The following is a 22,495-nucleotide window of genomic DNA, read 5'->3' on the forward strand; positions in this document are numbered from 1 at the left end:
CGTGAAGAATTAAAACTTTTATTAATCCAAATCCCTTTGAATTTATACATATATATATATATATCTATAAATTTCCTGAGGCAAGTTTTTTGCAGTTTCGCTTTTATTCTTATCGACGAAGGAAAATAAAGCTACGTGAAAAATAAAATTGAATTCTCTCAATCTGTTTAATTTTTTAGTGCCCTTAGAACATTCTATCTGACAGATGGAACATTATTGCAAGATAAGATCATGAAGTTGATTAGGTAAATTTGAGTCTGAAATTCTCATACAATGAACAATTTTTCATAGATTAATATATTCCGTAACATTTGTGACTTGTGTTTGTAGATGTATTTCGATTCTGGGTATGTGGAATGGCAACTGCAAATCCCACACTTTGAATTAAATGTTTTAAATATATATACCATTTAATTGAATTGAATTAGAATTTTTGGATACATTCGAATCACACAGAGATCATTTATATTGTTAATATATTTGTGTATGTATGTGCGTGTGAATGGGTGGGTGGTGAGAGGTGGTAATATGTAAGGTTGAAATTGAGAAGACATCTGTTTGCACCTTTGAATTTTTGGAAAGTTTGGCTTGAAATCTGGGAATTAAACTTGCGTTTTATCTCATGGTCCTAGAGTGTCCACCCTGATATAATATTAACTTACTTTTCTCGCTAAGCAGTCATGTGATGAACTATTTTGTGTTAGAAAAAAGAGAGAGAGAGAGAGAGGGGGGGGAGAGAGAGAGAGTATGTGAGTGAGTGTTGAATTTAGAATGTCTTTGAATGTCTTAGAATTAGAATTAGAATGTCTTTATTCATCGGCGAAGTTCAGCCTGTGGCTGCTCTACCACTTAACCCGCAAAATCTACTACAATAAAACAGACAAAATACAATTACTACTATAACATACGAATTCCATTACATTTTCACTTCTAAATATTTCAGTAATTTCAGCTCATGTAGAAGTACTTTTGTTACTGCCCTTTTAAAGCTGTTATATGTCGCACACGAGGTAACATCTGGTGGCAGAGCATTCCAACAATATGCAGAAGCAGCTTTGAAGGATGACAGGAATATGGATTTTGAGAATCTGTCCAGATTAAGTTTCTTAGAGTGTCGAGTCATGTAGTTGTGTATGTCGTGTCTAAATTGGAGTCTGTCGTATAAGTATGTGGGTGTTTTTGTTTGCAGAATTTTGAATATTGTGCAGGCCAGATGTAGTTTTCTGCGTCGTGTCATATTCAGCCAATTAACATCATTTAAGTAAGGCAGTATGTGATCCCTTCGTTTGCAAAACGTATACAAGAATTCTGTACTTTTTGTGCAATTTTAGCATTCTTTTTTGTTAAATTAACACCGTAAACAACGTCACAGTAATCGAAAATTGGAAGAACTAGAGCTTGCATAAGGCGCAATTTAACATCAGTCGAAAGTAAGTGCGATGATTTATAGAGTGATCTAAGTATACCATAAGCTTTTGAACTCTGAGACGTTACGTGGTTTTGCCAGTCAAGTTTCTCATTAAATGTCACACCTAAGTTATTAACAGTTGTGCAGTGTGGGACCCTCTCATCATTAATATTAATTGATAACCCATTTATTTGAATTTTATTTAAGGCAGCGCTAGAACCAATTAATGTAAAGCAGCATTTAGAGGGGTTGATTACAAGACCATTATGTTTACACCATTTGTAAATAGCATGAAGGTCACGGTTCAGGAGACCAATTGCTGGTTTTGCATTTTTGGGGTCTACTGGCATCATCAGCTGCGTGTCGTCTGCATAACAATGAGGTACACTGTGTCGTACATTTAGGGGTAGGTCGGCGGTGAAGAGGGAATATAGAAAAGGGCCTAGAATACTTCCTTGCGCAACCCCTGAGGGTATCGTAAGGGGAGTCGATGTAGCTCCTGAGGGAAGCGTCACCGATTGCACTCGCCCAGTAAGGTAAGACCGGAACCATTTTATTGCTCCCGGCGAAAAACCGTAGTAACTCATTTTCGAAAGGAGTAGCTGATGAGATACAAGATTAAACGCCTTGGACAAGTCAAGCAACACCAAGACTGCAGCCTTACTTTCGTTTAGTGTTTATAAAATGTCGTCTGTTACTTTCATGAGCGCCGTTGCGGTGCTGTGGGAAGGTCGGAAACCAGACTGTACTGCAGGCAATATTTGATTTTTGGTAACAAAACTTTCTATCTGCTTGTACACTGCTTTCTCGATAACTTTTGATAAGACAGGTAATATACTAATTGGTCGTAAGTCGTTCATGTCGGTCACGTGTCGTTTCTTCTGCAAGGGCAGGATTCTAGCCTCCTTCCATGCAAGGGGAAAGGTGTTCTCATGTAACGAGAAATTTATCAAGTGAGTAAGAGGTGAAAGAATGTGTGGAAGAATTAGCTTTATCATTTTTAGGTTTATGCCGTCTGTGCCACAGGAATTGGAACGGATTTTGGACACGAGTTGTGCAATTTCTACTTCTTTGACGGGTCGAAAGAAGAAGGTGTCGCCGTTTTCAGTAAATGTAGTTGTAAGGAAGCGTTCGCACTCTTCGAGGATGAGATTGGTTTCTTGGTTAGAGGGACTGGCGCTGTCAATAAAGTGAGTGTTCAACAGATGCGGATCATTTAAAAAGTGTGGGACACTTGGCTCCACCTTTCCGTAAATACCACATTTCTTTATCTCTTTTCACATTAATTTCGAATCATGGACGTTTCTATTGATGTGGAACGAGAGGTAGGCTTTCTTCTCCTGTCTTATAACCGACGTGGTGAAATCCCGCAGTTCTTTATAATAATCCCAATGTGACGGATTGTTCGTCAGTTTATATTTTCTGAGAGCATTATCTCTAAGTTTCATTAATAGTTTGGTATTGTCGGTTACCCACGGTACTTTTTTTCTTGGCTATTCGTGCAGTACGTATAGGGGCATGCTTATCGAAAATAGTCTTAATACCATTATTAAGAAAGTTTACTTTTTTGTCAATACTCTCTAAGTGCTTAATATTGTCCCAGTGAAAATGTTTAGCGTCCGTTTCAAAACTCTCCATATCAAACGATGAGTAGTTTCTGTACGAAATTATTTTGAAACATTTGTCGGGTTTCTCAAGAAGGACCGTGATGTAAGTCAAACAATGGTCTGAATTGCTGATCGGCACCGTTACGTCAGCGGAGTGTACAATGGATGGATCATCTACAATGATGACGTCCACTAATGTTTTAGAGGTTCTTGTGATTCTAGTGGGTTTATGAATGACTTGTGTCATGCCGAAAGTATCTACTATTGATTTGAGGAAAACTGTTTCTGGTTTATTAGGTGATAAATAATCGCTATTCATGTCACCGGCTACAATTAAATTATCCACAGTAGGAAACACGTGCGCAATGTAATCTTCAAGAACTGACAACCTAGTATAGGGGATATTTGGGGGTCTATATGCGGCAATTATGCCAAGTGATTTGTTATTTACTTTCAATGACGCACATAGTATTTCTATGTCCTCGCCGGGAGCAACATTTTCGCAGTCAAGCATCTGGGCAGGAATATCAGCACGACAGTAAACAACGATGCCACCGACGCGTTTGTGGACTCGATCCTTTCGAAGTACCGTGTAGCCTTCGACATGGAAACTGGAAGCGTCATCGTTGTCTTTCAGCCAACTTTCTGTGACGATTACTACATCATATTCGCTTTCGAGAACAATGTGTCTGAACTCGTCTATTTTTCCCGAGATGGACCTCATGTTTACTGACGCGATTGTGAGGCACTGGAGGGGAGGGGTCCGGTTGGGAAGTGTCGGGGGCGACGGACAGCCTGTGAAACTGTTACCTCTTTTCCTAGGGGTCCGAGGGAAGGGGCGAGTTCCAGATGCGCCATGCGCGGGCAGGTTTACCAACTGCTTAGTTTGAGACATTGTTTACTAGTGAGTGAAGGAACAGAGCAGATACGTATATTAATGATATGAAACAGCGTACTTACGTTGAGAGAAATCCTTGTGGCTGTCCAACTGAGCAGCTCGAGCATAATTACATATAATGAAAGATGAACACTACACACAACACGCACACACACGCACATACACGAATACAAAAGGTTAATTTTCAATGGCTGTTTCTTTAACATGGTTAAAAAGATATGAAAAAGTTTCACATAGAACACTAAAAACACACTCATAGTTTCGTCTTCGGCGACGCTCACATTACGACCGCTTGCACGTGAGGGATTTCAATTCACGCTCAGTTTCTATAAAATGATAGAGATATGGACAATAGAGGAAGAAATCATATTTCGAAACCCCTGTTACTTCCTGATCTCTCTGTCTTTTATCTTCTCCTATTAGTATATGGACATTGTAGAAATTTACTATTGTTCAGAATAGTTATGAACATTACTGTATAAATGTTACATAGTAACTACCCTAAAAGTTTATCAGACAATCAGGAGTCATTTACAATACAGTCATACTAATAAGAGAAATACCATGGGCAACTTGTGAACCAAAGTGAGTCATTTGTTTATTGTTCTCACAGTTGCTGCAGATTTATTTGTCTCGCAGTGACCTCAGACGAAAATATTCCACTTTGCTTGTGCCCAAGTGTACGCATGTTTCCATAATTCCATTAATTGCTTCACTGTGAAAAATTTAGACAGCAATAAATATTATGTATTCTTTCATTGTATACACTTTCCCCTTACTTGTGATACAAACACTTGGCACTGTATAAAGGTGATGATGCTGTGCTGAAAAGAAATTCACATTTTGGCAGTGCAGGGGCATGGTTACATGGCAAGCAGCTGATTGCATCAGCCACTCTCCCTTCGCTTGCTAAGGGTTGAAAATTTGATCACAACAACAGACATATTATAGCAGTATGTGAGTGCACTGTTGCAGAAGGAGTGCTGTCAGAGTAAGCACAGAGCTCACCCATAACAGACCACATTACATTTTTTTCTAGATTTATGCTAAAATTAGTCAATCCGTTTACGTTGTTTCTAGTGAATTTTCTTACCTATATATTTTTTGTCATGCTAACTGACAATTCGAAAAGTTTCTACGTGATTTGGCATCCTATCAGCTTGTGAATACTGTGAAAAATGTCTAATATGGACAAAAGAATCAGTGAGTGGCTCGAGAAAGACACAGGCCATGAAGTTATCTTCTGAGTTTGAAGACTCTCGTGACAGATGCTGGCAAAACTCACAGTGATCAGTGAGGAATTAGCCGATGCGGAGGAGGAAAAGAAGAATAAAGATTTAGGAGGTTGGCACATAGATTTTCTTGGAAAAGACAAAACTACATTGTGTAATTCACATTCCCCATCACAGCATCGACAAAGAAGGTGGAATATAGTTATTCATCCATCAGGAGTCCGAGGTGTTGCAAAAAATATAAAGACTATCCACAAAGTTTTCCAGCTTTCTTCCCTGATAATGAAAACCTGAATATATTTTTAGAAAACTAGAGAAGAGAGATGGGATTCTTCTCTATTTAGCTGGAATGATGAAGTTTTCTCACCAGTACATTGAAGATTTGTGGAACCCATATGCAGCACCAGATTTCTTCAGAACACTTTTGAGGAACATATGTTTCAGTAGCGTGCGGTGACCATTTAGGTAGCCGAAGTACTGAATATATATTTTTTAAATAAACAATAGTACATCAAGAGGCAGACTTGCCTTGATAAAAACACCGCACGCCACTGCTTTGCAGCATTTTAGTCTTTCACGGGCTCCGCAAAAATGGATCTTGACCCTTTCGGGGAGTCTAAGTATCCTGGGAATTATGCAAAATGTGAATTGCATTCCGAAGCAGTGCTTCGGTAGCATACCTTGTATGATGAGTTTTTTTGTTAGCTCTTAGAGCTCTTTGCTACTCTATTTTGTTGAAAGCAAATAAACATTTTGAAACAAAAAAATGTAATACAGAAGGGGGAAGTAATAAACACATCACTAGTAATACAAAAAGTAAATTTTATAAATGAAAGTTTCGTGAAATATGACTGAAAACAAAAGTTGAACATAATGCTCATTCATGGCCCATGGTGTGACTCAACTGAGCATGGCTGATATTGCATGAAGGAACATTGGATTATGAATCTAAGCAGACACTGATATTGGAAATCAATTGGTAAAAGAAAGGCAATTATGCAGGTGTTGCTGAAAATTAATAATATATTCATGAAAAATATGTCCGTGTGTGCCGCGCTGTCTGCATATGCAATGGCACACACATACATACAATGATATATGCTTACATTCCATATCCCGTTGTATGGTAAAAGCTCATGAAGAGTTTGAAGTTCACCAGCCCAGTAGTCTGTGGTGGTCGTCTTCATAAAGTCTGGAAATGCTGCATCTTCTGCAGGCCACACCTGGAAGGAAATAAGTTTCCATTGAGAAACATTTCGATCATCTTGTAACAAAGTGAAATATTATTTTGCAAGGGTTTCCTGGGCACGGGTGTTCTTTGTGAGTGTCCCTTCACCAATTTCATCTAATCATCACTCATCCTCATCTTCGCGATTAGCCAAAAGTGGCAGAAATACAATGTAAAATAACAAGAATACGAATACAAAATATATTTTGTGGGGAACAGTCATATTTATTTTACCTCTAAACATTACAACTTTAAAATGACTAACCATAGGGTATACATCTTGCTTTCCTCTCTCGAGTGTTGACATTGTAAGCTCTTGTTTTCTCTTGTTTTTGGGATAAGTAAGTCATCAGATAAGATTTTAATTTACCTTTTGAGAATTTCTTCTTACAGTCAACAAAGGGAAACCACTATATTCTCTATTATGGCAATCGTATCTCTTTCTATGCTGGAAGAAGTTTGATGTTATTAAATCCAAAACTCATTCCTACAAATGACGATTTTTTCTATAATTAAGGAGTAACATACTACTGATGTGCATTTTTTTCTTTGTTTAAAACTAAAATAGTTATCTATTGTACTTGATTACTTATTGTTTGCATCCAGGGCTGAGCTGATACCGATGTTGATGTATCGGTTCATACCAGTGGTATTGGTATCCAAAAGTATCGATTGAATTTTTTTTTTTATTGAAACCGGCCAATTCTTTGCCAGTGTTTTGGTCTTTCACGAGCCCCACAAGAATACCATGCCACAAGACTTTCTCAATGTGTAATTATCCTGGAAGTTATGCAGCATTTAACACATTGACTGCCACCGTGTAACTGAAAATGTATCTCTTCTGGGCCAATCCGATTTTCTTGTTACTGACCGACTGTGAATGAAATGTGTATGCATAATATCTCAATACAATTGAAATTAAGCCCATTGTTGAGGTTTTTGTGGTGTGTATGCATTTCTATACACGCGGCGTAGGTTTTCAATTTGACGTTGTATGCCACGTGTATATGATTTCATACACATAATTATTCGCTTTGTGTTACCAGATTTTGTCTTGTTCTTTATGAATATCATGCTATTTTAAAATTTTGTGGTGATCGAAGTACCAAAATTATCAGACTACTGGAGCACTAGTGCTTTGTTTGATTTTCCTCTTCCCCGAAGTATAATGAGTAGAAACAGATTTGAACTGCTTCTACGAATGTGGCATTTTGCAGACAATTCACGTGCTGTCCCTAATGATTGATTACATAAAATTACGAACATCACCAACAAACTCATTTCACAATTCCAAGAAATATACACACCAGGGGAAAAAAATTGTGTCGACGAAAGTATGATACCGTGGCGGGAAAGACTTTCATTTCGGCAGTCCATCCCTTCCAAAAAGAATAAATACGGAGTGAAAGTTTTCAAGTTATGTGCCAGCAGGGGTTATACATGGAACATTATTGGAAATATAAACGGCCGGTAACATGTCAGTTCCTGAAACTGTTGTGTTACAGCTTGTAAGAGATCTTCTCGGTGAAGGCCGGCATCTTTACACAGATAATTATTACACCAGCGTTCCTCTTGCTTACCTTGCCATTGACAATAATACCCATCTGATCGGTACAATTAGGTCTAACTGTAAATATTTGCCAGCAGATGTTGTTCAAGATAAATTGAGGAAAGGTGATATTGTAGGAATGGAAACTCAGGAAGGTGTGACTATTCTGAAGTGGAAAGATAAGAGAGATGTGTTAGTCCTATCTACAGATCACTCTGCTGAAGAGGTAACTGTAACAGAAAGACGTGGTTCAGAAATTAGAAAGCCTACCGCAATTATTGATTACATTACTAGCAAGTCCTTCATTGACGTAAGTGATCAATTCGCTTCATATGGGAATGCCCTGCGAAAGACTCTACAGTGACTGCATCCAGTCCAGTAACATAAATGAATTCAGGAAACTTGTAATCCTAAATATTATTTCTGAACAATTACCTCTTGGACAGCAAACTCACTTTACCTGTGCAATTAGGCAGAAAAACTCAAACTCATCACTTGATAAACAAAGTAGGGGATAATGGAAGAAAGAAGCAAGGACGCTGTGGACATTGCTACAAAATCTATGGCAGAAGTGGAAATTCTGACTCGACAGGGAGGAAGTTTGCCAGGTGGGTGAAGACAGTATTTGACAAATGTCCCAAAAATCCTTTTGTGTGCCGGGAGTGTTTCAACAAAAATCATTGAACTTCCAAAGTGTTCGGTAGAAAATATGTCATCCTTATATCTAACTATACATCTACAAGGAACATAAGTTTACAAAAAAATATTATATAACGAATCGTTTTGTAAGAATTATGATGAACTAGCAATGTATTCCATAATGTATAATCGTTTGCTGTGAATTCCAACCAGAAAAAAATGTATTTGCACATTTACCCTTCTTTTTTAGTTGTCAATACATTTGTACTAGTGAAAAGAATACGTAAGCGTACATAAAGTTTTGAAGATTTTTTTACTCTTGTAAGACATTACAGAAATTAAAATTATTACTGCCCCATCTTAGCTGTACGCCACGGCTATTTAACAGTCATATAGTTTTGCTTGAACTGTGGATGCGTTTCCATACACGCGGCCAAGAATCAGGTTCTTGTTTGTGTATGGAGTAGCATACACGTGGCCCAGAAGCAAGAAGCCATGTGTATGACATATCATACACACGGCAGTCAATGTGTTAAAGTTTCCTTTTATTTTGCTCAAAGAGTTGTGAAAAACTGTATTTTGTGATTACATAACAGGTATTTTAATATTCTGATTTAATTCTTGAATATCTTGAAGCAAAACTCTGGTAAACTAATGCATATAAATTGGAGTGGAACACTTACCAATATTAATCTACGTTTTGAACAACATAAAATACTTCATTAAAAATAATTGTGTTCAAAGAGTTGCCTCACAGAAGGACCTAGGCATTATATTTGATGAGAAACTCTCCTATTCTGAGCTCATCTCTGCAGTCACTAAGGGTTCCATGCATATGCTGGATCTACTCTATCATTTTACCGAAATAAAGAGCCTGTCTGCTCTCAACACTTTTTTTTCTTTTTAAAAATCTTTCATTTAACTTAAAATTGAATACTGCTCTCCGATCTTGTTTGTGGAATGCGTCTCAAATTTAGATAGACTAAATTCCATTCTAAATTTCTTCCTGGCCATTGTTCGTCATGAGTCAGGGTGGTCTAGTCAGTACAGTGCCTGACTGCCATGCAGGAGACCCTGGTTCGATTCCCTTGGTGGGTGATCAAAGGTCAGAATTTTTCTGGCCTTCTCCCCGCATAAAGTGGCTCTAGGGCTCACTCAGCCTTGAATCAATCGGTACCTGGGGTCAATCCTGGGGGTAAAGGTGGCTGGAGCATGGTGCTGATCATATCGTCTCCAAAATGGCCAAGATCGAGAATATGTGAGGGTCCTACCCCCCTATATTCCCTAAATATGCCTTCATGGCACGGTGCTATATGCACAGGGAACTTTACCATTGTTCTTCACCAAATTCCATCCACAATACACTTGCCAAAGCCCATCCATCCCTCTGAAAATGTCAAATATCCAAACTCCTCACGAGTGACACAAACTCACAGACCATATATTGCTGCATGAAATAGTCTGATGGCAACATCAGAAGTAAACATCTTGTTCAGGAAATTAACTTTTAAGTGACGTCTCGCACAACAACTCAACTTTTCACTTTTCAGAAGCCAAGATTATGCCTCATCTGTCGTTCCCTGTTCCACAAACTGCCCAGATAATACAAATAATAATACGAACCAAAAATACATTTTTGAAACTCAGGCACATTTTAGAAGGCTGTTGATCCAAAATATCTAAGATGCTTTATTTCTTGTAATTTTAGTTTATGTTGTTATTTTCTATTGTTAGTACATTCCAATGTAAAATGGCCAATGGTGTATTTAGAAGCTTCTGTTAAATGAATAAATATATAAATGAAACTTTTAATTGTTACCATTTTCAAGCATCTGTATCGGTGGGAATTACTAAGATTATCGGCATCGGGATGGGCATCAGTTCAAAGTGATAGCGGCTCAGTCCTATGTCCATCCTTTGCAGTAATTACCATCTCTCACACATAGGCGTAACTTGGCGGGGGCAAGGGGGGCTTTCGCCCCCCAAAATTTTGAGGTTTATTAAAATTTACAAGTTACGGGGTCTGAGGAGCAAAGTTTTTATTGGATGGAAGACTTTTCGAATCTCTTCTTTAAAATTAGGCCCCAAGTTTGATTCTGCTCCCTCAAAGTTAGGCCCCAAATCTGATTCTGCCCCCTCAAAATTAGGCCCAGTTTAATTCTGCCCCCTCAAAGTTAGGCCCCAAATATGATTCTGTCCCCTCAAAATGAGGCCCCAAGTCTGATTCTACCCCCTCAAAATTAGGCCCAAGTTTAATTCTACCCCCTCAGTATTAGGCCGTTTGATTCTATCCCCTCAAAATTAACCCAAGTTTAATTCCCCCCCTCAAAATTAGGCTGTTCGATTCTGACCCCTCAAAATTACGTCCCAAGTTACGCCCCTGCTCTCACAAGCCAATCTTTAATATATAATACAGTAAAACCTCGTTAATCCAGACCCTGATAAGCTGGACTCCACTTAATCTGGACAGGCAAAACGGAAAAAATAAAAAAAATAAAAAATGCAGAATGCAAGGTTTTAAATGAAGCTATAAGTCAACAATCACATTCGTCGTATTGCTCCATAACGGCTAAGAATACATACATCCAACGTCCATGGGAGAACTTCCCAAAGAAAGGCAGTCAACCACTGATGAAATTCTGTTTACTGCAGACTTTCAAGAAGAAGCCACATTGACACAGGGATACCCTTGGTATATTCTCGTAAAACTCTGGTCACTATAATATGTGGCCATACAAACCTATGCCCTTTCAGTACACCATAATAAATGTGTTTTGTTGCTATAAACGGAGTTTTAATGCACTTCCTACTGTTCTTTTAGGTTATTTCAGTTAATCCGGACTTTCATTAAACCGGTCAACTTGCCCCCCCCCCCATTAGTCTGGATTAACGAGGTTTTACTGTACCTGCAAGAGTTAGGAATGTTACTGGAGCAAGTTTACTACTTACATTTCCATATAAAATACTTCCGTTGTTGATATCTTCTGGCCATCTAATGAAAACATCTGCCTCTACACCGTTCTGGTGTGACTGGTAGCCTTCCCTGTTTGGTATTGCAGGATCGATTATAAACACAAAATTAAGCCCTTGTTCTTGTTGTTCTCGAACATAATCTGGTAAATCAGCAAAGTTCACTGGATCAACAGTAAAATCAGCGTATCTGTCCATATAGTCAATGTCTGCATATTGCACGTCCTGTAAATCCAAGAAAACAAATTAATTTCATTCTGTGCCCAACAAAATGTAGTAACAGCATAACATTTCTTGACACAATACATTCCCCACAGGAAGTGCACCATTGTCGTCATTTTTTTTTAATTTTCATAATTCTATATATAATTGCAGAAGTTAGCGATGTTTTTAGTGAAATCTATTTCTTTAATTAATAAAAAAAATGAAGTATAAGATTATTTGTTGTACTGACATACACTCTTGGAACTAAATTATAAATTTTTCATTTATTATAATGGAATGCATTTCTCATAATTTGAGAGGTTCGAATCCCAGCCTGGGCATGCCTGTTTGCGAGTGTCCATTCATCAATTTCATCATATCATCACTCATTCCCATCTTTGCAAATTAGCCAAAAGTGACACAAGAAGCGGAGTAAAATAAAGCAAGTCAATCAATCAATCAATCAATTTAATTACCTACTTGCTATCAAAATATTTTTACTTTTACTTCAGGCAAGAAATTGAAAAAACAGGTGTGGCAGTGAAACGGACGATTTGGCAACCCTGGAAATAGCAAGATACGTAAGGAATCAGATAACGGGAGTGGTGCCATCTGGACAACAAACCTTTGCCATTGACACTGATATCGTTGTTCAGTCGAGATGGCATCGTGGACCGGTGAACAACGTGCTTTTGCCGTAAAGGCGTTTTACAAAAACTCTGCGCGGCCACGTAGCTGTCGTTGTTTTTGTGAAACGCCTTTACGGCAAAAGCACGTTGTTCACCGGTCCACGACGCCATCTCGACTGAACAACGATATCAGTGTCAATGGCAAAGGTTTGTTGTCCAAATGGCACCACTCCCGTTATCTGATTCCTTACGTATCTTGCTATTTCCAGGGTTGCCAAATTGCCCGTTTCACTGCCGCACCTGTTATATACTAATAACGCTACAACCAATACATATATCCAATGTATTTCAGAAATTACATTCTTTTGCATTAGCATTTCAAAATATTCAATACTGCCAGAATGATTGTTTCAAAACACCTAGCAAATATGGACTTCAGAATTAACCGAAGACATTTACCAAGGTGATTAGTGAGACAGATAAACAGAATTGGTCTTTTCTCTATTTACTCTCACTGTCTCTTCATTTTTTATTGAGACACAAACAAGGCTAAGATGTACTTATTTACATAAGTATTATAAAGAAGTGAAGTAATTTAGAAAAAATATGCACAAACATTTGTATTTCAATTATTTGTTTTTACTTTTAATTCATTTTCCTTCGTTTCTTCCCCTTTCATAAATAAAAAATGAAGCTATCATTGTCTCGGTGGGTAAGCATACTAAGTGGTTGACTTTTGATTTTGCCACCAAAAGATCCAAGATTTGAGTCTCATTTTGGGCAAGGGTGTTCTAATCATCACTCTCCTTCATTGTTCTGACATCTGCAGTAATATTGAGCCCCCTTCATGTTCAAAAGTTTCAGAAATTATGCACTATGAGTTTACATCAGTGATGGCTCCATAGGGAAGGTAAGAGAGTGAATGCCCATGGAGAAAATCTATATAAATATATACCCTCTTAACTAAGGCTGAGCCGATACCACCTTGAACCGATATCGATGCCGATACTCTTACTAATTCCCACCGATACAGATACTTGAAAATTCGAAAAATTAAAATTTGTTCAAAATATTGATCAATATTGGTGTGTAAATATTCTTCTTCAATTATATGCATCAATTTACCAAGAAATTTGCTTTAGAATATTCAAGAATTACATCAGAATATTGAAACACGTGTTATGTAATCACAAAATAGTTTTTTGTGTGTAAAATTGGTGCAAAGTAACAATCAACTTTGAATTTTGCATAATTTCCAGGTAATTAGACTTTGCGAAAGTGTTGTGCGGCATTTTTGGGGGCCCCGTGAAACACCAAAATGTCGGAAAAGTATCGGCTGGTATTGGTAGATGAATTGCAACCGATACTTCCCAATACCGATACCGCTGGTATTGGCCAATACTGATACATCGGTATCGGCTCAGCCCTACTCTTAACCCATATATGCATTTTTTGTATGATATTTAGGGGTATATTAAGTATGACTATACCCCCAGAAAATATTTTAGCCCCACTTCTACCAGCCCACTCATTCTGCAGCCGTCACTGGTTTAGAACCACCCTGCACATGATGTAACTTACCAATGGAACTCCGCACGATTGAGTCCTCTCGACAACCTGCCTCATGTCACCTGTATTTTTGTAACCATAGCGACTAATCTGAAAGCCAAGTCCCCAGTAAGGTGGAAGGTGAGGTCTGCCTATCAGGTCGGTAAATTGGGAGACAACCGCTTCGGGCTCAGGGCCAAGGAACACAAATATGTCCAAAATTCCTCCAACAGATGTGTATGAAAATGCAGGAGGAGTTAGCAACTGGTATTCTAAAAGAAAGAGATAGAAGTCACATTCAATATGCAAATGATAACAATACAAATGTAACACATAGTCTAAATAATATTTTGACAAAAGTGATTCAAGATTTAAGAAACATAGATTATTTAGTGCCTGTTCACTGAATTCAGAAACTAAATTCTCTACATGCTGTAGTAAAGTAGGTGATATAACTGTTCAGGTTGTAACCTGGTCAATGGTTTCAGATAGAAGCAATGATAATTATCTTCCAATAGATTAGAGCCATCACATCTAAGTCTTGATGTTGGCAATTGTGTAGCAATAAATACAATGATGTTTCCTTTGAATTATCATCACACTATTTCAAAGGCAGGCCTGTGCATTCTGCTTACAATCTGGGCAATTTTTTAAACCTTTTGTAACTGTTCTTCAGTAAAATTTTACATGCAAATTTTCCATATGGAATTACATATTTTGAAAGCATTACTACACTCAACACCTCTCCTAAGATTTGGGCTGTAATCGAGGGTATACGGTGGTATATGTGTTATACCCTCTGGTTAGGCCTACTCATTAGAGTATACCTTCTGATAAAATGCAACGGTACCTGCTACTTTCATTTCATTTATATTTATTCATGTAATTTGGCTGCTACTCCAGTCAGCTTATTACCTACTGTCAATTACTTGTAGTTTCATGTGATCGGGAACATAATATGGAGAAGGCCCACCACTTGATCACTTTTAGCCTCAGAACCATATGAAGATATGACTGCAAAACCATCTTGCTGCAAATGATGCTAGTTCACGAATTTGTGCAAAATGTTCTTGTGAATACATTGTGGTGATGTATTAATGAGTAAACTGGAGACTCCCCAAGAGTGTAGTGCTAACCTCATTGCCTTATAGTCATGGGTTTTCGGGCTCGATACCTGGTGGAGTTGCATAGTAGTTCCCCACTATAAACTCCTGAACAAATTCCTAGACATACCACTGCATAGTAGTTAGAAGCGTAATCAATCATGGAAACTAATACATCTGTACAGATCATCTTACCTTGTGCATTACTATTAAGAATGAACACACCATGTGCATTTCCATCATTCTCCAAGCATTCATAGAAAGGAAACTCTCCATAAAGATTGATGGTAGACTGGAAAGTAGATGGTAAAAAGAGTTAAGAAATATAATTAAAATTGTTGTTAAGTCTATGTCGGAAAAAAAATATTGAATTATTATCAAAATGTGCTTCCAATAATGTCTTAATGAGCTCTCTGAACCTGTCTGTTTCATTTTCCTTCGTCAACTTGCTTTCTAAATGAAGATCAAGGTCATTGACCTTGGGAATTCTACACATTTTGACACATTTTTATGGTGATTTTTGCTATTTTCATATCATTTACATATCACAATTAATGAGTAACAAATTAATTAGGCAAAGAAAATTGCAGGAAACATTGCTACTGTAAAAAACTTTCGCTTAACTTCATATCAGAATCTCATTTTAATTTTCATATCAGAATCTCATTTTAATTTTTAATGTATGTACTGATCACACTTCTGACATAGGATGTTTGGTTTTTTCTTCACATTTAAACATGATGAAGTAGTCCTAATCAGGAGATTTTTAAAAGCATTTTTAAGATTATGCACATATTTTTAAAATGAGGAAATATGCCTCAAGTAAGTAGGCACTGGCCCTCACAGGCTGTTATGTCATAGATTATATGTCACAAAGTTTTCCTTCAGCCTTTAACTTCATATATTTACAATATACAAATATTTTCTACTAAAGGTTTTGGAATATAGAGACAATAATTATATTTATTAATAGTTTCATACTTGAAGTGATTACTTGTTCGAATCACGTCGCCAGGAAAGCTTACAATTCCTGTGAATACTTTTCTAATTTTCTTATTACAAGTGTAAAAATACTGTAAATTTGGATTCCAGAGTTAATTTATTATCTGCTTGAATTTAAATTTATCAAATGTTTGATTGTACTTAGCTAAATCTCTCATTCTGTATATTCATGAAAATATTAATTTTTACTGTAAGTCTGGAATCACTATTACTAATAATTGTAGTTTCATGACAAGCCAATGCTGGTACATTACTTAGTGGTTTGGATTTCACTTTAAACTGTAGGTCCAATCTCGATTAGCCTATTTCAGCATTGAAGTGAACTTAAAACAAACTTTGATGAGCTAGTTTGTAGTCATGATGCTTGTTACTTTGGTCTGAAAGCACCCTTAACCCTCTGTTAGGCACATGGGGTACAGGTGTCCCCCATCAATATTCATTGCAAGATTGCAACACTGAACTCTGCTGCACATGAGTGCTTTTGGGTAGCTGAACGTTCTTTCTTTGTTCTAAACACAGTTGCGCAGTTCTTCTGCACTTCTAAGCCACGCTGTATTACAATGCTGATGCCAGTCGGTTGAGTGGTGTACTGTTGTCCCCCACGTGCCGATATGCGTAACATGAAAAATATCAATGTGTCAAAACACAGAGCACACTGCGGATTCCAATGTTATATGGAAGTGTAGGTTAGTGAGGATGGGGAGAACACATGTGTGCCAAAAGTGAACATGAAAGTGACCATGTGACCAAAAGTGAACATGGCACTGCTTCAGTTGTTACGTATGTAGGCACGTGGGGAACAACTGTACACCAAGCATGTGACTGGCACTAACTTTATAGTATTACGTAATTTTGAAGGAGCTGCAGAAAATTGCACCTTATCTTAGAAGAAAGATAAGGAAAGAACATTTTGCACACTTAATAAGTATAATTCACAGTGTATTTTATACCTTAAATATAGTTAAAGTGTGGGGGACAGGCGTACATGTTACATGTTACAGAAAATAGCATGCCTAACGGAGGGTTAAATATAATAGCATGCACTTATCCAACAAACTTGATAAAACTTACATAAGCTGAAGGTGGTTCATCTCGCGCATGCAAAGCCCATGTGTCTCTATTCATCTGCCTTCGAAAGTCATTGTGTGAATTCTCCCCCAGTCCGTAAACATTCTCTGATGGAAGCCTTGTAGCAAAGTGTAAAAGTTGATCAGCGAAAGTCAGGCCTCCGATCCCAGTGTCGAGCCTAAAATGATATTTTAATCACATCATTTAGTGTCTGAAAGAAACTCAGTGATAAACACAAATAAAGTAATTTAATAAATAAAATGGCATGTTCCGAATATGGTTATGGTATACACATGTTTTCATTTCTTTTCAGTGATCAGTCGGTTGAAATCCTTGAGATCCATTTGTAAGCAAATGTATCTATCTGAGGTCGTTGTTAAAATGTTTCATGCCTGGAAGTAACGAGCTACCTATCTGAAAAACCTATCTATAAACTGAACTTAAAATAAGTTTTGACAAAACTTTTCCAAAGAATATAAAATCAGTTGAGTAACTGAGAACTTTCAAAATGAGGTACTGTAACTTGGATATTTTTTCCTAGAGATGGGACAGATTAATCAGTCTATAAATATCTTATAATTTAGTGCAAAATTATGCCATTTCATTATAATATTTATGAATAATCTCCATGCCCTATTTTAATAAGAAATAAATGTCTAAATAGACAACTTCTTTTGCACTGCAGTCACCTTGAAACACACATTTCTTAAGGAGATCACTGAACCATTCAGGTTCTTCAAGGACCATTTGGAATTTTTTATCCGATTGGTATCGGTAAATTTTATATCGGTATCAGACAAAATATCATATCAGCTCCTCCATATTTTCCACACATGAATAAGAAAGAAAGAATTGGAATTTCTCTCAAAGAAATCCAGTACCTTTTGATTACAAGGCAACAGCCATTACTAGAGGCATGCAAATTTCGTTTTTGGCGAAAACACGAAATATGAAATAATATGCTGTAATGTTCATTTTTCATGTTTCTGAAAGGTGTGAGGTGCATTTTCCTACCCTGTTTTGTCACAAAATAATGCGAAATGAACTGCAAAATGCAAAATATACTCTTAAACATGAAATTTACCGTTTATATACCAACGCGACACTGTCTGAAGTCTGAAATATCCTTTGAGTTATGCAATTCACGGAAAATTGATTAATTGTGCTGTAAGTATTTGAGAAGCAAAAATGGGCCCCTTGATACAGGAATAAACTTAATATTCTGGTAACTACATAAATGTGCTATTAGAAGGGATAAGTTTATTTTGTGTAATAAGTAGTTTTTAAATCAAATTTAGGATTACATTCACAATTTTAAAACAAAAATATGATTTTATATAGCACTTTTGATGTGATTATTCACCGTTATAACACCAAAATTTTATTTTATTAACCGCTTTTGAACCCAAAATCGTCTGTTTTTGTACCAAAATTTTGCTTTTTTATTTACCAAAAATATGTGCCTCTAGCCATTAGGGAGGCCACAGTTTTATACATCTCAGGGAAGGAGAAATGATTGTTTAATTTTGGGGAGTATGTGTTTTTAGATGTTAAGAAAGCAACAACGATTTACTCTAACATTAATACATTGTTGTTTGCTAAAAGGATAAACTACTAAAAAAATGACTTCTTGGCCGAAACTTAAGCATTTCTATTGTGTTTTTAGTCAAAAGTTTACATGTGTAAAAACATTTAAAAGCTCTATTTTGAGCCGTACATCAATTTTGAATATTCTTACTTTTTTATTTTAATAATTTTTGGTATATGATTACACTGTAATATAAGGAGCGACAAAATATATCTGTATCAAAAATTATTTAGTGAAAAGGTTCAGAGTTTTTCCTTCTTATGATGAAGAAGGGATGAAAATATGATAAGTAAAAGTGTTTCTAGAAAAATTAAGACAACCTACAATGTTCAAGCAAGATCGTGAGAATATCACACTTATAGATGATGACAAGATTGGAATACCGTGGAAAGAGAGGAGTTGTGGAAGACCAGAAAAGAATGGAGAGGCTTGACTTATTTGCCGACCGAGCCAGAGGCAGGAAATGGCAGAGGATGATGATGAATACTTACGTATTATTTTGTGTGTGTGTGTGTGTGTGTGTGTGTATCCGCAATGGGTATACTTACACAGACACTCCTGTGCTTTGGCGAGTAACAGTCATGCTGAAAGGTGATCCCACTCCATTCTCTACTTCTACAGAGTATTGAGGGTTATTTGCACCTGAGGTTGGCAGGTTCAGTTCAAGGGGAACTTCATATCGAGTATTGCTTGCATCGTAGAACTGAAAAAGATAATGGCTCATAGAATATCATCCATACAAGCATATAAGATAATAGGTAATATAGCAGTGGCATATTCTCCCATGTTAATTGCTTTACCGCCAGTTAACCAACTTTTTTCATGTGTATATTAATATCTTTGCACTTGCACAGGGATCAAGTGGTGAATGCTTGATAATGCCAGTTGATAGTATATCGGATCTGCTACAATCTCCCTTGATAAATCTGTGACAAGGGTGGAGAGAAGCAAGGGATGTACAGCCGAAAGACAACTTACCTCTCGATCAGGCAGTCTGAAGAGTTTGACGGTGATGTACTCGCAGATTTGGTCAGCATCCTCGATAGGCTGACGATGTTCATTCAGATGAGGTGGAGAGGTACAGGGTTAACCAGGTTGTTGGATGGCGTGGGTTGCGTGGAGAGGCTTGTGTTTACAACTGGGCAATGGACTTTGGTTCGTCTGCAGGAGTAACTTCGGCGACGAGCAGCAGTTGTGTTGTTCTCAGGCTGTGATTGGCTCTCGAAGCTCCTTCGGATATTGCAGCATGGAGGATGATGGGCGAGTATCGGCCCCGTGAAGTGTGGGGGAGGAAATGGCAAGCAGTCGAACCAGCACAATGGAGAAGTACCAGCAGCAATGGTGATGCTCGATAATTGCCCTGGGTTTCCTACAATGCTCACTGGTTTCGCTGTGGTGGCCGAAAGGCAGCAAAAGCTCACAGACTCTCTGGTTCTTAGGTTCTTCTGAATGGTTCTTGTCAACTTCCCTTTCCCAACGTGGTGTGACGTTTTACTGATCGTTCCGGGATTGCAGCTGTTTACTTGTTTTGATCCAGTAGCCAAACCCGGTAGTAACAGAAGAACATCATGTGTTTTGACATCATTGCTGATGTTGCATTGGAATATTATTTGTTATACCTGACCAAGTTCCGATGGATGGATTGAAAAAGTTATCATTTTATAATGCCTCCTTTGTTCCCTCCACAATATAGAAATTACCAGACTTCTGATTTTGTTTAACTTGCATGCCTCTATTGGTGTTTTTTTTCTATTATATGTAATTAATATATAATAAATGTATACAATGAATAAGAATTGTTGCAGTAAACCAGGTCAAATTTTCAGAATTCGCCACTGTGTTGCCTTTTGAGCATAGCTACTCTAACTATATCTCACTTACTTTTAAGAAGTAACTATCGAAAAACTGGTTCCTATGTCAGTGCTCGAAGTGGATGGGAATGCAAGGGGATGGTATCTTCCCAGCTAGGAAGAATGATACAAATCATCCAGCTAGTCCCAAGGTTCATGCAAACATCTCTACCTAATAATTTCCACTTTGAGCAGTGCCCTCTGTATTTCAACTTCAATTATTACACACACACACACACACACACATACATATACACATATTGTGCATATAATTTAGAAATGACTTTTTGGTCATTCCATGATAATAGTTTCATCTTTGCATTCTTATTCATATTTAGGGAAATGAGAGATGCGGTAGTATATAATTTCATTTGTCCTATTAATTTTGGTGACCACTGTGAGTACTAAGTTTCTCTGTAATTAGCACTTTTAGTTGGAAACAGAGTTGACAAAGTTAGTTCTTCCTTCCATGTTCCATTTTGAAGTTAACAATTTAATTGCCATAAAGTCACTTTTGTTAATGTTACTTCTATTGCAAAAAGTACTAACTCTGTTACAGTTACAGCTACTTACTTTTAAAAGCAGCTCGTTACAGTTAGAATTCATAAAAAGAAATGTAACTGTGTTTGTAAGTGCATTGTAAGTAACTATTTCATTCGACATACTGATTGTTCATCTGTAATGCCCCCCAACATTGATATTATATTGTCACAGTGTCCCTTGGGGCTTCCGGGGCTTATCCCTTAAAGAAAAACGGACGTATTGACGTAATTATCAATCACCATAACGCATAACTATCACACAGTCTTTTAAAAGGTGATTTTTACCCACGCAAATTCATTGTTTGTTGCAATGGATACGACAGCGCTTCTAGCGGCATTGATGTCAATTATCGTTTTCCGGGGCACGTCGCAAAAGGAAGGCATGGCCTACACCCACCTACGCTACAGTGGAGGTCACGTGCTAGCAGAGAGAGAAGGGGAGAGTCCAATGGATTTGAGTGCTGATTTGGGGCTAGTTCCTTCCCGTAGCGTTCGATCTCGCGTGTTGTTCTGTAGTGTTGTGGTGGCTTTCATTCGCTATGTTTGAGTGAGTTTGGCAGGGTTGATGTTCGAATACAAATTGATGAAGGACATAGGCTGTCAATTACAAGACACAATGAATTTGTCCGGAAAAATAGGCATATATTAAATAGAATTATCGATTGCTTAAAATTCTGTGGTCGACATGAACTTGCTGTACGAGGACATAATGAAAGAGAACAATCTTTAAACAGAGGCATCTTCCCAGATTTATTATCCCTTCATAGAAGAGGGAAAACTAAAGAGGAAACTTCGTGTTCTTTATTGTAGTGAAGAGTTGAAAAACATAAACTCTATCAGTAGATTGCATTCATTTTTCATTTAAAATTATTTAGAGGATACCTTTTCAGAAACAGTAAAAATGACGAACATAGTTTTAATAACTCCAGTGGCAACAGCTGAATCTGAACGATGTTTCAGCACATTGAAGCGTATTAAAACCTGCTTAAGAAATGTAATGGGACAAGACAGACCAAATGCCTTGGCACTTGCTTACAATCGAGATAGAATACATTTCAAACATAGAGGGCTTCAACGAAAAAGTAATAACAAAATTTGCTGAGCAGAAGAACAGGAGTCAACGTTCGTAGAAAGGTATGTTTCACAACAATACCTGTTTCTTTTGTAATCATGTGAATTGTCATTATACTTTAAATTCTTTAAAAAAATAAGTCCAGTTTTGTAGTTTAGAAGAAGATAAATACCCGTTTTTTTGTAATTCATGTAATTTGTCATTACATTTTAAATTCTTTCAAAAAAGTAAGTCCAGTTTTGTAGTCTAGAAGAAAAAAATACCTATTTTTTGTAATTCATGTGAATTGTCATTATATTTTAAATTCTTTAAAAAATAAGCCCCGGCCAAATTTGAGGCCACGAGACGCTACTGTATT

General features: G+C 37.2%; 1 protein-coding gene across 2 annotated transcripts in view; it reads right to left on the bottom strand.

Annotated features, from left to right (window-relative positions):
* LOC145979833 (lysosomal alpha-glucosidase-like) overlaps window positions 1-22,495 on the bottom strand; it is a 74,161-nt gene that overhangs the window by 22,932 nt on the left and 28,734 nt on the right. For both annotated transcript variants that reach the window (XM_083112860.1, XM_083112859.1), the window contains exons 8-13: window positions 19,222-19,376; window positions 17,089-17,263; window positions 15,211-15,307; window positions 13,946-14,184; window positions 11,511-11,756; window positions 6,252-6,368 (exon numbers count right to left, since the gene is read on the bottom strand). In XM_083112860.1, coding sequence (XP_082968986.1) covers window positions 6,252-6,368; window positions 11,511-11,756; window positions 13,946-14,184; window positions 15,211-15,307; window positions 17,089-17,263; window positions 19,222-19,376 — 1,029 coding nt within the window. The remainder of the gene's footprint in view (window positions 1-6,251; window positions 6,369-11,510; window positions 11,757-13,945; window positions 14,185-15,210; window positions 15,308-17,088; window positions 17,264-19,221; window positions 19,377-22,495) is intronic.

The sequence above is a fragment of the Lepisma saccharinum genome, chromosome 26 (genome assembly GCF_977018435.1).
Source record: "Lepisma saccharinum chromosome 26, izLepSacc3.1, whole genome shotgun sequence".
Classification (NCBI taxonomy): Eukaryota; Metazoa; Arthropoda; class Insecta; order Zygentoma; family Lepismatidae; genus Lepisma; species Lepisma saccharinum.